Consider the following 15,412-nt stretch of genomic DNA (forward strand, 5'->3'; position numbering starts at 1 on the left):
ACCTCAGGACTCTGCCCTGAAAGACCGGGGGTTCAAGTCCTGGAAGAACCGAGACAAACCACCACCTTCATAATCATCAGACTGAACGTGATTGGTCCAGACTGAACGTGATTGGTCGGTCCAGACTGAACGTGATTGGTCGGTCCAGACTGAACGTGATTGGTCGGTCCAGACTGGACGTGATTGGTCGGTCCAGACTGAACGTGATTGGTCGGTCCAGACTGAACGTGATCGGTCCAGACTGGACGTGATTGGTCGGTCCAGACTGGACGTGATTGGTCCAGACTGAACGTGATCGGTCCAGACTGAACGTGATTGGTCGGTCCAGACTGGACGTGATTGGTCCAGACTGGACGTGTTTGGTCCAGACTGAACGTGATTGGTCCAGACTGAACGTGATCGGTCGGTCCAGACTGAACGTGATTGGTCGGTCCAGACTGGACGTGATTGGTCGGTCCAGACTGGACGTGATTGGTCGGTCCAGACTGAACGTGATTGGTCGGTCCAGACTGAACGTGATTGGTCGGTCCAGACTGAACGTGATTGGTCGGTCCAGACTGGACGTGATTGGTCCAGACTGAACGTGATTGGTCGGTCCAGACTGAACGTGATTGGTCGGTCCAGACTGGACGTGATTGGTCCAGACTGAACGTGATTGGTCGGTCCAGACTGAACGTGATTGGTCGGTCCAGACTGGACGTGACTGGTCCAGACTGGACGTGTTTGGTCCAGACTGAACGTGATTGGTCGGTCCAGACTGGACGTGATTGGTCGGTCCAGACTGGACGTGCTTGGTCCAGACTGGACGTGATTGGTCGGTCCAGACTGAACGTGATTGGTCGGTCCAGACTGGACGTGCTTGGTCCAGACTGGACGTGATTGGTCGGTCCAGACTGAACGTGATTGGTCGGTCCAGACTGGACGTGATTGGTTGGTCCAGACTGGACGTGATTGGTCCAGACTGGACGTGATTGGTCGGTCCAGACTGGACGTGATTGGTCCAGACTGGACGTGATTGGTCCAGACTGAACGTGATTGGTCGGTCCAGACTGGACGTGATTGGTCGGCTTCATCGTGGTTTAAAGCTGTAAAATGATCACAATCATATTTTCAATAGCGCTGTTTTTTAAAATCACTGCCTCAGCTACGTCTTAGGTTACACTGGGCTAACGTTAGCAAAAAGCTAACATGCAAGAAGCTAACATGCAAGAAGCTAATGTTAGCCAGCATAGGTTACACTGAGCTAACGTTAGCATGGAGCTAACTTTAGCCAGCCTAGGTTTCACTGAGCTGACAATAGCTAGAGGCTAACATTAGCCAGCTAGCTGTAACTTAGCTACGCTGCATTGATCTGCGTCCGTAGCTACCTAACGTTAGCTTATAAAGTCGTTTACAAACGGCGAGGAGTCTGGATGAATCAGCCGACATTATCCACTCAAGACAGGATGTTGCTACGTCAGCGAGCTAACAGTAGCTAACGTTAGCAGCTAACAGTGTTTCATCAGCACCGGGGGAAAAGGGTTTCGTTGTAACAGCTGAAAAGATTCAAACACTAAAACGTTTAACAATTCATTTTAGTGCAGAACCGTGAGTAAGAGATCGAAGAAGCGTCTCCATGGGAACACGCTGAACGAGCGCCCCCTGGCTTCCTTCTGTGTAAGTTGCACGTGCGCGGTGCAGGTGCAGGTTTGTGGCCGCGGCGTAAAGAGGAGAGGTTTCCGGTGCAGACGAGACGCGACTCACGGAACAAAAGAGAACCGGTGCAGAGGAAGTAAAAAACCTGCGTCTCACGTAAAGAAAATAAAAATAAAAGAGCTAAAGTGTCCGAACTGAAACTGTAGAAACAACAAATTTCTCCGGATTCAAAAAGAAATGATGGACTTTAATTTAGAGCACGTGAGAAACTGGACACGTTGAATTAAACTGAGATAAAAACGGATCAAACATCGTCACGAGCTTCTGAAGGATTTGTCGAAATGTTTTTAAAATCATTTTAAAAGTTCACACTTTTTTTTATCTGTTTACAACATTAAACTCTTTCACTTCCACACTGAACTTTATTTAAACTTTATTTAAACTTTATTTAAACTTTATTTGTTTATAGTTTTGTTTTCTCTCGTCTCAGTTTCAGAAACTCACGTTCATTTATTTCCTCACAAAGTTAAAAATCTAGATTTGGACTTTCATGAGGCGTTCAGGGACCAAACGGAAAGAAATAACCGCGGCCGCGACTCAAATAAAAATATATAAAATATATAAATGTTATTTTTGTTTTTTCTTTTTTAGTTGTTTTTGTCCAAAAAAACGCAACAACGTTCAGTGAATTATGAGAATTTTGTTGTCAATTAAAACAAAATGAGAGAAGCTAACGTTAGCCAGCTTAGATTACACTGAGCTAACGTTAGCCAGCGTAGGTTCACTGAGCTAATGTTAGCAAGAAGCTACCATTAGCCAGCTAGCTGTAACTTAGCTATGCTCCATGGATCTGGCGTCAGTGTCTTTGTAGCGTTAGCTGATAAAGTCGTTTACAGTTGTTTACGTTTGAGTTACCCACTCAAGAAAATAAAAAGAAACTAAACGCAATTTTATGTGAAAATATTCATTTTTTTCTTTTCGTTTTTTTGTGTCCGGACCCAAAAGGTCGCGATATTTCAAAAACCGCAACAACGTTCAGTAAATTCTGAGAATTTTGTTCTCAATTAAAACAAAATGAGAGAAGCTAACGTTAGCCAGCTTAGGTTTCACTGAGCTGACAATAGCGAGAGGCTAACATTAGCCAGCTAGCTGTAACTTAGCTACGCTGCATGGATCTGCGTAGGTGGCTTACTAACGTTAGCTGATAAAGTCGTTTACAAACGGCGAGGAGTCTGGATGAAGCTAACGTTAGCCAGCTAAGGTTTCGCTGCTATGTCATTAGCAAGAAGCTAATGTTAGCCAGCTAGCTGTAACTTAGCTACGCTGCATGGATCTGTTGCGTCCTAGCGTTAGCTGCTAAAGTCGTTTAAATGTCGTTGACTCAATAAAAATAAAACAAACGTAATTTTATGTGAAAACTTTTGTCGTCACTTGAAACAAAGTGTGAATAAAGTTTCTGGTTTTGAATAAAGAAAAACGTGCAGCAGAATATTTAGTGTCTGTTGAAACATCATCGTGTGTTTGTGATAAACGCCGTCAGCTGATCGCGTCACGTGGCGCCCGCGACTAAAACCAGGATTAAAAATGGACGCCAGGCGTGAAGCTCCGCCTCCTGCCGCCACGTTTGAAGGAGCAGTGATGTCACTCATTCTGCTCCGCTGGCCGGCGTGTTGAGTTTCTCCGCCTCCGCTGAAGCGTCCGCCGTCACCGCGCCGCCGTTACTGGACTCCGGCTTCCCGTCCGCCGTGAAGGGAAAACCGTTAGTCTTCACGAACCAGCCGAGGTCGGCGAAGAACATCAGCGTCGCCAAGAAGCCGAACGCCTGCAGGAGGGAGGGAGGAGGAGGAGGAGGAGGGGGAGGAGACGAGAGGTCAGAGAGGAGCAGAAGGAGGAGGAGGAGGAGGAGGAGGGAGGAGGAGGAGGAGGAGGGAGGAGACGAGAGGAGGAGGAGGAGACGAGAGGAGGAGGAGGGGAGGAGGAGGAGGAGGAGGAGGGAGGGAGGAGGAGGAGGAGGAGGAGGAGGAGGAGAGGAGGAGGAGAGGAGGAGGGAGGAGGAGGAGGGAGGAGGAGGAGGGAGGGAGGAGATGAGAGGGTCAGAGAGGAGGAGGAGGGAGGGAGGGAGGAGGAGGAGGAGGGGAGGAGGAGGAGGGAGGAGGAGGAGGAGGAGGAGGAGGAGGAGAGGAGGAGGAGAGGAGGAGGGAGGAGGAGGAGGAGGAGGAGGAGGAGGAGATGAGAGGGTCAGAGAGGAGGAGGAGGGAGGGAGGGAGGAGGAGGAGGAGGAGATGAGAGGGTCAGAGAGGAGGAGGAGGGAGGGAGGAGAGGAGGAGGAGGAGGGAGGAGGAGAGGAGGAGACGAGAGGGTCAGAGAGGAGGAGGAGGAGATGAGAGGAGAGGAGGAGGAGGAGGGAGGAGGAGAGGAGGAGACGAGAGGGTCAGAGAGAAGGAGGAGGGAGGGAGGAGGAGGAGGAGGGAGGAGGAGACGAGAGGAGGGGGAGGAGGAGGAGACGAGAGGGTCAGAGAGGAGGAGGAGGAGGAGAGGAGGAGGAGATGAGAGGGTCAGAGAGGAGAGGAGAGGAGGAGGGAGGAGACGAGAGGAGGGAGGAGGGAGGAGGAGGAGGAGGAGGGAGGAGGAGAGGAGAGGAGGAGGAGGGGAGGAGGAGGAGGCGAGAGGAGGAGACGAGAGGGTCAGAGAGGAGGAGGAGGGAGGAGAGGAGGAGGAGGAGGAGAGGAGGAGGAGGAGGAGGAGGAGGAGGGAGGAGGAGGAGGGAGGGTCAGAGAGGAGGAGGGAGGAGGAGACGAGAGGGTCAGAGAGGAGGAGGGAGGAGGAGACGAGAGGGTCAGAGAGGAGGGAGGAGGAGACGAGAGGGTCAGAGAGGAGGGGAGGAGGAGACGAGAGGGTCAGAGAGGAGGGAGGAGGAGAGGAGAGGAGGAGGAGGGGAGGAGGAGGAGGCGAGAGGAGGAGACGAGAGGGTCAGAGAGGAGGAGGAGGGAGGAGAGGAGGAGGAGGAGGAGAGGAGGAGGAGGAGGAGGAGGAGGAGGGAGGAGGAGGAGGGAGGGTCAGAGAGGAGGAGGGAGGAGGAGACGAGAGGGTCAGAGAGGAGGGAGGAGGAGACGAGAGGGTCAGAGAGGAGGAGGGAGGAGACGAGAGGAGGGAGGAGGGAGGAGGAGACGAGAGGGTCAGAGAGGAGGAGGGAGGAGACGAGAGGAGGGAGGAGGGAGGAGATGAGGAGGAGGAGGAGGAGACGAGAGGAGGAGGGAGGAGATGAGGAGGAGGAGGAGGAAGAGGAGGGAGGAGATGAGGAGGAGGAGGGAGGAGACGAGAGGTCAGAGAGGAGGAGACGAGAGGTCAGAGGAGGAGGAGGAGAGGAGGAGACGAGAGGGTCAGAGAGGAGGAGGAGAGGAGGAGACGAGAGGGTCAGAGAGGAGGAGGAGAGGAGGAGACGAGAGGGTCAGAGAGGAGGAGGATATAAAGAAGTAGATGAAGAAGGAGGTAAAGGAGGAGGCGCGTCCTCACCACAGCGCTCCTCTCCAGAGTCGTGCCGCTGTTGTCTGAAGCGAAGACGATGGAGGCGATGAGGAAGAGCAGAGCGATGATGAAGGTGTACAGGAAGTCCTGCAGGACCCCACAGGAAGAGACAAGCGTTTAACACCAGCGTGGTTCACACTGCAACAGTCTCCATGGCAACAACATATCACAGATAATATACACACACAACAGGTGTTTGTTGTTGTTGTTGTTCTGAGGAGTGTGTTGTTGTTGTGCTCACCAGGCGGGGCCAGCAGCTCAGGCCCACCCTGGTGAGGACGTGTTGTTGTGGTGTTGTTGTTGTTGTGTTGTTGTTGTTGTGTTGTTGTGGTGCTCACCAGGCGGGGCCAGCAGCTCAGGCCCACCCTGCTGTGCAGCCTGGTGCTGAGGAGGACGAGCAGCAGCAGAGTGAAGAGGAAAGACGAGCAACTGATGAACTCAAAGAAGTAGAGAGCAGAGCAACTGATGCAGCTGCTGACGACCTCCTCCAGGAGGAACGCCACCAGGGAGAGGAGCTACACACACACACACACACACACACACACACACACAGGGACACACACACACACACACACACACACACACACACACACACACACACACACACACACACACACACACACACACACACACACACACAGGTGAAAAGATGCATTTCTCAAAATCGACAACTTTTTCCTCAAATTCTTATGACTTTTTTACAGGGTCAAGGGTCTTTGAACGCACCACAGAGGGCTAAGGGTCTTTGAACTCACCAGAGAGGGTCAAAGGTCTTTGAACTCACCACAGAGGGCCGAGGGTCTTTGAACGCACCACAGAGGGGTCAGAGGTCTTTGAACTCACCACAGAGGGTCAGAGGTCTTTGAACGCACCACAGAGGGTCGGGGGTCTTTGAACTCACCACAGAGGGTCAAGGGTCTTTGAACGCACCACAGAGGGTCAGGGGTCTTTGAACGCACCACAGAGGGTCAGAGGTCTTTGAACTCACCACAGAGGGTCAGGGGTCTTTGAACGCACCACAGACCGTCTCCTTTAGTCATCTAAACTTAACGGTCTCCTTCAGTGGTCTAAATATAGCCCGTGCCTGTTGTGGACTTTACAGCAGGTTATAAAAGTCTGGGTTTGGGAGGAAACCCTGAACCACAGAGACGCTGACGTCAGGCCGTGGGTTTGAATCCGAGCTGAAAATAGAACTTTTATGTTCCAATAGAAACCAAACATTCATCCACAGCACAGTCTGTTCGTGTCCGTGCAGAGTCCAGTCCATGAGAGACTAAAACCGGCTTTTCGTCCCTCGCTCCCCGGACACGTGTGCCCTTGGGCGGCGTGCTGAGCGGACGTTGTGGCGGCGTGCAGAGCGGACGTTGTGGCGGCGTGCAGAGCGGACGTTGCAACAGCAGCGTTGGGTCAGCGGCCCCTGAGATCTGCTGAGTGAGCGTTCTGCTCACCAACGGTCGACCCGCAGAACTTTCACTTCCACATGTGCAACTTCCTCACACACACACACACACACACACACACACACACACACACACACACACACACACACACACACACACACACACACACACACACACACACACACACACACACGAAAAGATGCCTTTTTCAAAATCGACAACTTTTTTCCTCAAACTTTTACGACTTTTTGTCACAATATTCCGACTTTCAGGGGTCTTTGAACGCACCACAGAGGGTCAGGGGTCTTTGAGCGCACCACTGAGGGGTCAGGGGTCTTTGAACGCACCACTGAGGGGTCAGGGGTCTTTGAACGCACCACAGAGGGTCGGGGGTCTTTGAACTCACCACAGAGGGTCGGGGGTCTTTGACAAACCACAGAGGGTCAGAGGTCTTTGAACGCACCACAGAGGGGTCAGAGGTCTTTGAACACACCACAGAGGGTCAGGGGTCTATGAACTCACCACAGAGGGTCGGGGGTCTTTGAATGCACCACAGAGGGTCGGGGGTCTTTGAACTCACCACAGAGGGTCGGGGGTCTTTGACAAACCACAGAAGGTCTTTGAACCCACCACAGAGGGTCAGGGGTCTTTGACAAACCGCAGAGGGTCGGGGGTCTTTGAACACACCACAGGGGGTCGGGGGTCTTTGACTGCACCACAGAGGGTCGGGGGTCTTTGAACACACCACAGAGGGTCGGGGGTCTTTGAACACACCACAGGGGGTCGGGGGTCTTTGAACACACCACAGGGGGTCGGGGGTCTTTGAATGCACCACAGAGGGTCGGGGGTCTTTGAATGCACCACAGAGGGTCGGGGGTCTTTGAACACACCACAGGGGGTCGGGGGTCTTTGAACACACCACAGGGGGTCGGGGGTCTTTGAACTCACCACTTGGACCACCTTGAGGCCACAGCGGACCCGGTCCAGAGTCTCCGTCGGGACCTGGAACCAGGAGGTTTTGGGGTTCGGAGCCGTGGTCGAGGAGTAAACTTCAGTCATGATGGAGCTGAAGCAGAACACATGAGATTATTATGATGCTTTTATTCTGAAAATATGAGTTTATTATGATGCTTTTATTCTGAAAACATGAGTTTATTATGATGCTTTTATTCTGAAAACATGAGATTATGATGCTTTTATTCTGAAAATATGAGAATATTAAGCTTTTATTCTGAAAACATGAGTTTATTCAGCTTTTATTCTGAAAAAAATGAGTTTATTATGATGCTTTTATTCTGAAAACATGAGATTATTAAGCTTTTATTCTGAAAACATGAGTTTATTATGATGCTTTTATTCTGAAAACATGAGATTATTATGATGCTTTTATTCTGAAAACATGAGTTTATTAAGCTTTTATTCTGAAAACATGAGATTATGAAGCTTTTATTCTGAAAACATGTTTTATTATAAGTGGAGCCGACAGAAGAAGGTTCAAGTTTAGAAATATTATAAAAACATTAAATATGATTATTAATGCACAGACGCTTGAAGGCGTCACAGAGGGAAAGTGAAAGTGAAGCAGGTGAACAGGTGAACAGGTGAACAGGTGAGCAGGTGAACAGCACCTGTGGCAGGTTCAGGTTCAGGTGCAGCAGGTGAGAAACACCGACAGGAAACAATTAAACAATTATTAAATCAAATTAAATCAAATTAAATCATTATTGTTGTTGTTATTATTATTCTCACTGATTTTCTGTCACAGAACTCAATTAGAGCGAAAACAAAACAGAATCACATCAGAAAAATAACTGATTTAATGAACACACACACACACACACACACACACACACACACACACACACACACACACACACACACACACACACACACACACACACACACACACACACACACACACACACACACACACACACACACACACACACACACACACACACACACACACACACACACACACACACACACACACACACACACACACACACACACGGTTCCGGTGGATTCGGCTTCACTACATCAATGATGCCGCATTTTAATTTATTTCATTTACCGATTTTTCATCTTTTAAACTTAGTGTGTGTGTGTCCGTGTGTTGTAAACATGTGTGTGTGTGTGTGTGTTGTAAACATGTGTGTGAGTGAGTGAGTGTGTGTGTGCGTGTGTGTGTGTGTGTGTGTGTGTGTGTGTGTTGTAAACGTGTGTGTGTGTGTGTGTTAGAGTGAGAGTGAGTGTGTGTGTGTGTGTGTTGTAAACGTGTGTGTGTGTGTGTGTTAGAGTGAGAGTGAGTGTGTGTGTGTGTGTGTGTTGTAAACGTGTGTGTGTGTGTGTGTTAGAGTGAGAGAGTGTGTGTGTGTGTGTTGTAAACGTGTGTGTGTGTGTGTGTGTTGTAAACATGTGTGTGAGTGAGTGAGTGTGTGTGTGCGTGTGTGTGTGTGTGTGTGTGTGTGTGTTGTAAACGTGTGTGTGTGTGTGTGTTAGAGTGAGAGTGAGTGTGTGTGTGTGTGTGTTGTAAACGTGTGTGTGTGTGTGTGTTAGAGTGAGAGTGAGTGTGTGTGTGTGTGTGTGTTGTAAACGTGTGTGTGTGTGTGTGTTAGAGTGAGAGAGTGTGTGTGTGTGTGTTGTAAACGTGTGTGTGTGTGTGTGTGTGTGTGTGAGAGAGAGAGTGAGAGAGTGTGTGTGTGTGTGTGTGAGAGAGAGAGTGAGAGAGTGTGTGTGTGTGTGTGTGAGAGAGAGAGTGAGTGAGTGTGTGAGAGTGTGTGTGTGTGTGTTGTAAACGTGTGTGTGTGTGTGTTGTAAACGTGTGTGTGTGTGTGTGTTTGTTTAATTAAATATAAATCGAACTTTTTTTAATAAAGTTTCGTTTTCCTGTAAAAAAAAACGCGTTAAACGGTAAATTAACGTGTTTTTCCTCCGCAGGTGAGCGGAAGTGACTTTAACGGAAGAAGAGTTGGACCCGAAACACGAAACCACCGGAAGTTAAATGAGAGAAAAGAACAAAGAATAAAAACGGGAGAAAAGTTAAAGTGAAGAACAAACTCACCAAGTTTCAGCTGCGACCCAGACTTTGTTGTTTCTGTCACTTCCGCATTTACGCAGCTTTATTTTGTCAAGTCAAACGGAAGCGGACGAGCTTCCGGTTTACAGCCTTCCACATTAAAAGGGTTTTAATGACCAAGGAGAAATAAATCAATTATTTCAACATTCAAAATTAATTAATACGTTAAAATAAAATCAATAACCCAGGATAAATTAAATAAACAAGCTTTTAAACATTTAAAACAATTATTAAATAAAATAAAATAAATGAAATTAAAATAAAATGAATTTTATTAAAATAATTAATTTAATTTAATTTAAACCAAGAATACTAAAAATAACTATGTCGACATTCAAAAGGATTAAAACATTACATTAAATTAAATAAATAAAAACCCAGGATATATTAATAAAAAATATTTCAACATTTAAAACAATTAATACTAAATTTTAACATTTAACATTTTAACAATTTAACACAAATTTTTATTCAATTCTAACAAGAAAACTTAAGAAAAATATTTCAACATTTAAAAATATTATTAAATTAAATTAAATTAAATAAAAACAAGTCCTTTCAGTTTTTATCAGAACAGAAAAACCTTCAAAGGGAAAAATTACAGAATTAAAAAATAAAAAATTCTCTTCTGTGTAAAAAAAACAATGATTTGGATTTTCAACTTTTTATTCTACAAGAACAAAAAAAGTCACATCCATAAAGTTACATTTTAAACTTTCATTAAACTTTTAATAAAATCAGATTTTTGTTTTTTAAGTTTCACAAACAGGAAAAATAAAAACAAAGAAAAAGCAAAAATAAGAAAATATGAAGAAAATCCCGTTAACGTGGATTTTAAGTTTAGTCAGAATTTTTCTAAACATTAAAAAATAAAACCAGAACTTTGTGACTGTGTCTTTAAAACAGTGCTTTATAAATAAATGCATTATTATCATTATTATTATTATTATTATCATTATTATTATTATTATTATTATTATTATTATCATTATTATTATTATTATTATTATTATTATTATCATTATTATTATTATTATTATTATTATTATTATTATTATTATTATCATTATTATTATTATTATTATTATTATTATCATTATTATTTTATTATTATTATTATTATTTTTATTATATTATTATTATTATCATTATTATTATTATTATTATTATTATTATTTTATTATTATTATTATTATCATTATTATTATTATTATTATTATTATTAGTAATAAAAATAAAATATACAAAGTGACGGGTCCTCAGCTGATTAACTTTATGCTTTTATTCTGAAACTACCCACGCTGTTTTCCGGTGTAGTGGTGTTTTATTGTGGTAGTCTTGGCTCGGTCCCTGAACGCCCCACAGGGCGGAAAACCGTTATGTTGCGTTTGTGGACCGTTCAGAAAATGCGACACCTGAGCTTCTGACTGAGGTGCGTTCAGGTGCTGCGGGAAATGTGACACTTTCATTTTAATACACATTTACAAAAGAAATATGTTTTTTATTATTATTTATTTTTTATTATTACTACAACTATAACATATGAACCTCGTTTCCAAACACGGCTTCACCAACACGGCTGCTGCCAGGACCCGTGTGGTGTCAACGGCGTGTGAACGGCGTGTGAACGGCGTGTGAACGGCGTGTGAAGCTCCGATGACAAGCATCGAAGGAGTGGAGCGGACGACCAACGAGCCCCTCTGAAGGGGGCTGGGAACCCCTCCAAGCTTCACCTCAGTAAGGTCAGGGCAGCTCCAACGTCCTCTGGCGCCCGTGGGGGAGGAGCTTAAGGGAGCAGAGCGCAGAGACGTAACAACAGACAGAGACTCCACGGATGAACCAGACCAGGACGCACGCGGGCGAATGACTCATCCGTCACACAAGCTGAGAGCACGTTAAAGCTACGTGACGTCATTGGAACGCCACGCACAGGAAGTCAGGGTCTGGGAACTTCCTGTGTCACTTCAATTCACTTCAGTTTTATTTACAGTGTCGAATCCTAACAGCAGTGATCTCAGGACACTTTACGGAGCAGGTAAAGATTTGAACTCTGTGACTGATTCATGATTTACAGACACAACAATTCCCCCGTAGAGTCACCGTGGCAACGAACACCTTCACTATAACAGACAGGAACGTCAGACAGACCCAGCTCTGTGGAGGACGCACATCTGTCTGCACCGGAGAGAGGGAGAGAGGGAGAGAGAGAGAGAGAAGACGGACATCTGTCTGCACCGGAGAGAGGGAGAGAGGGAGAGAGAGAGAGAGAGAGAGAGAGGAAGAGAAGGAGAGAGAGAGAGAGAAGACGGACATCTGTCTGCACCGGAGAGAGGAAGAGAAGGAGAGAGAGAGAGAGAACAGACGGACATCTGTCTGCACCGGAGAGAGGAAGAGAAGGAGAGAGAGAGAGAGAAGACGGACATCTGTCTGCACCGGAGAGAGGAAGAGAAGGAGAGAGAGAGAGAGAAGAGAGAGAGAGAGAGAAGACGGACATCTGTCTGCACCAGAGAGAGGAAGAGAAGGAGAGACGGACATCTGTCTGCACCGGAGAGAGGAAGAGAAGGAGAGAGAGAGAGAAAAGAGAGAGAGAGAGAAGACGGACATCTGTCTGCACCGGAGAGAGGGAGAGAAGGAGGGAGAGAGAGAGAAAAGACGGACATCTGTCTGCACCGGAGAGAGGGAGAGAAGGAGAGAGAGAGAGAGAGAAAAGAGAGAGAGAGAGAAGACGGACATCTGTCTGCACCGGAGAGAGGGAGAGAAGGAGGGAGAGAAAGAGAGAAGACGGACATCTGTCTGCACCGGAGAGAGGAAGAGAAGGAGAGAGAGAGAGAGAAGAGAGAGAGAGAGAGAAGACGGACATCTGTCTGCACCGGAGAGAGGAAGAGAAGGAGAGAGAGAGAGAAGAGAGAGAGAGAGAGAGAAGACGGACATCTGTCTGCACCGGAGAGAGGAAGAGAAGGAGAGAGAGAGAGAAGAGAGAGAGAGAGAGAAGACGGACATCTGTCTGCACCGGAGAGAGAGAGAGAGAGAGAGAGAAGGAGAGAGAGAGAGAGAAGACGGACACAGATAGATTATAATAGCAGCAGGAAGCGTCATGCAGGACCATGGCAGCAGGCACCACCACCATCAGCAGAGACCTGCACACAGGACCATGGCAGCAGGCACCACCACCATCAGTAGAGACCTGCACACAGGACCACGGCAGCAGGCGCCACCACCATCAGCAGAGACCTGCACACAGGACCACGGCAGCAGGCACCACCACCATCAGCAGAGACCTGCACACAGGACCACGGCAGCAGGCACCACCACCATCAGCAGAGACCTGCACACAGGACCACGGCAGCAGGCACCACCACCATCAGCAGAGACCTGCACACAGGACCAGGGCAGCAGGCGCCACCACCATCAGCAGAGACCTGCACACAGGACCACTGCAGCAGGCACCACCACCATCAGCAGAGACCTGCACACAGGACCACGGCAGCAGGCACCACGACCATCAGCAGAGACCTGCACACAGGACCACGGCAGCAGGCACCACCACCATCAGCAGAGACCTGCCAGACGACAAAGCACAAACAACTCTGGGGATCCAGCAATGGAGGAAGGCAGGATCCAAGGACCAAAGGACCGTGATCCAGGAGGAGGTACGGAACCTGGAGGCAGAAGGACCAAGGGCAGGGGCAGTGGAGCGAGCGTCCCAGGGAGCATGGACCACGTGGGACCGACCCAAGAGGAAGATCACATGGGGAGATCTGTGGAGACTGGAGTCCATCTGCATCTCATTCACGCTGAGGTCGGTGTACGACACACGCAGACTCTGACGAACTCGCACAAATGGGGGAGGACCCGTAGTGGCAGCTTTGTGGGGAGAGGGGCACGATGGCACACATCCTGTCAGGGTGTAAAACAGCACCCGCCCAAGGAAGATCCAGGTGGCGCCACGACAAGGTGCTCATGACACTCGCTAACAGCCGGGAGCAAGAGAGACGCAGGAAACAGCGACCACACGGGAGCAACGCCATCAATGAAGTCTGTAAGAGCGGGTCCAAAGCCCCCGGACCACAGGAACAACAAGGACCATCTGCTGCAAAAGGCCCAATCATGGGAGATGAAGCTAGACCTGGGGGGGGGGGGGGGGGGGGACTGTCCAGACGACCCTGAGGCCAGACGCAGGACTTTGGTCTGAAGAGGCAAAGAGGATCATCCTCATCGCAGTCACCGTCCTGTGGTAAGAGGGTTGTGAGCGAGCGTTTGAGAGGAAGAGGCCAAACACCAGAACCTCCTGCAGGACCGCGGGGGGGAGGATTCCCAACCCAGTCAGTGTGGAGGATGCTCACAGCCACTGGGGTGACGGCAGAGCTGGTTCTGGAGCAGGAGAGAGGAGAGAGGAGCGGAGCTGGTTCTGGAGCTGGTTCTGGAGCTGGTTCTGGAGCAGGAGAGAGGAGCAGAGCTGGTTCTGGAGCGGGAGAGAGGAGCAGAGCTGGTTCTGGAGCAGGACAGAGGAGCAGAGCTGGTTCTGGAGCGGGAGAGAGGAGCAGAGCTGGTTCTGGAGCAGGAGAGAGGAGCAGAGCTGGTTCTGGAGCGGGAGAGAGGAGCAGAGCTGGTTCTGGAGCAGGACAGAGGAGCAGAGCTGGTTCTGGAGCAGGAGAGAGGAGCGGAGCTGGTTCTGGAGCAGGAGAGAGGAGCGGAGCTGGTTCTGGAGCAGGAGAGAGGAGCGGAGCTGGTTCTGGAGCTGGTTCTGGAGCAGGAGAGAGGAGCGGAGCAGGTTCTGGAGCAGGTTCTGGAGCTGGTTCTGGAGCAGGAGAGAGGAGCGGAGCAGGTTCTGGAGCAGGAGAGAGGAGCTGGTCTGGTTCTGGAGCTGGTTCTGGAGCAGGTTCTGGAGCTGGTTCTGGAGCGTAGCTGGAACCAGGGGGGCTGATGGGCAGTGATGTGGCCCCTGCTGACCCAGCGATGTTGGGGTTCAGGGTTGAAACGCTCGATGATCGCTGGACACGGCCTGAAGACGTCAACTCTTCCTGACCAACAACAGAGAAGCATCTTTGTAGTTGTTTTGTGTCTCTTTGTAGTTGTTTTGTGTCTCTTTGTGGTTGTTTTGTGTCTCTTTGTAGTTGTTTTGTGTCTCTTTGTGGTTGTTTTGTGTCTCTTTGTAGTTGTTTTGTGTCTCTTTGTGGTTGTTTTGTGTCTCTTTGTGGTTGTTTTGTGTCTCTTCGTTGTTGTTTTGTGTCTCTTTGTAGTTGTTTTGTGTCTCTTTGTGGTTGTTTTGTGTCTCTTTGTAGTTGTTTTGTGTCTCTTTGTGGTTGTTTTGTGTCTCTTTGTGGTTGTTTTGTGTCTCTTTGTGGTTGTTTTGTGTCTCTTTGTAGTAGTTTTGTGTCTCTTTGTGGTTGTTTTGTGTCTCTTTGTAGTTGTTTTGTGTCTCTTTGTGTTTGTTTTCTGTCTCTTTGTGGTTGTTTTGTGTCTCTTTGTGGTTGTTTTGTGTCTCTTTGTAGTAGTTTTGTGTCTCTTTGTAGTTGTTTTGTGTCTCTTTGTAGTTGTTTTGTGTCTCTTTGTGGTTGTTTTGTGTCTCTTTGTGGTTGTTTTGTGTCTCTTTGTAGTTGTTTTGTGTCTCTTTGTGTTTGTTTTGTGTCTCTTTGTGGTTGTTTTGTGTCTCTTTGTAGTTGTTTTGTGTCTCTTTGTGGTTGTTTTGTGTCTCTTTGTAGTTGTTTTGTGTCTCTTTGTGGTTGTTTTGTGTCTCTTTGTAGTTGTTTTGTGTCTCTTTGTGGTTGTTTTG

At 48.1% G+C, this 15,412-nt stretch overlaps 1 protein-coding gene across 1 annotated transcript; it reads right to left on the reverse strand.

Moving 5' to 3' along the window:
- Positions 1–824: 824 nt before the first annotated feature.
- cmtm6 (CKLF-like MARVEL transmembrane domain containing 6) lies at positions 825–9,675 on the reverse strand. Its single transcript, XM_083918869.1, has 5 exons — positions 9,625–9,675; positions 7,509–7,626; positions 5,499–5,675; positions 5,149–5,247; positions 825–3,457 (listed from the first exon to the last, which is right to left on the reverse strand). The coding sequence occupies exons 2-5, from the start codon at positions 7,617–7,619 to the stop codon at positions 3,281–3,283; spliced, it is 564 nt and encodes a 187-aa protein (XP_083774995.1). The 5' UTR covers positions 7,620–7,626; positions 9,625–9,675; the 3' UTR covers positions 825–3,280.
- Positions 9,676–15,412: the final 5,737 nt, after the last annotated feature.

The sequence above is a fragment of the Echiichthys vipera genome (assembly GCF_963691815.1).
Source record: "Echiichthys vipera genome assembly, chromosome: 8".
NCBI classification, from domain to species: Eukaryota; Metazoa; Chordata; class Actinopteri; order Perciformes; family Trachinidae; genus Echiichthys; species Echiichthys vipera.

Excerpts from the sequence above, each read along its gene's own strand:
- cmtm6 (XM_083918869.1), bottom strand. The coding sequence starts at position 7,619 with ATGACTGAAGTTTACTCCTCGACCACGGCTCCGAACCCCAAAACCTCC. Across the intron at positions 5,676-7,508 it reads GCCTCAAGGTGGTCCAAGTG|CTCCTCTCCCTGGTGGCGTT; the intron begins GTGAGTTCAAAG and ends GTGTGTGTGTAG. Across the intron at positions 3,458-5,148 it reads CTCTGGAGAGGAGCGCTGTG|GCGTTCGGCTTCTTGGCGAC; the intron begins GTGAGGACGCGC and ends TCCCTCCTGCAG.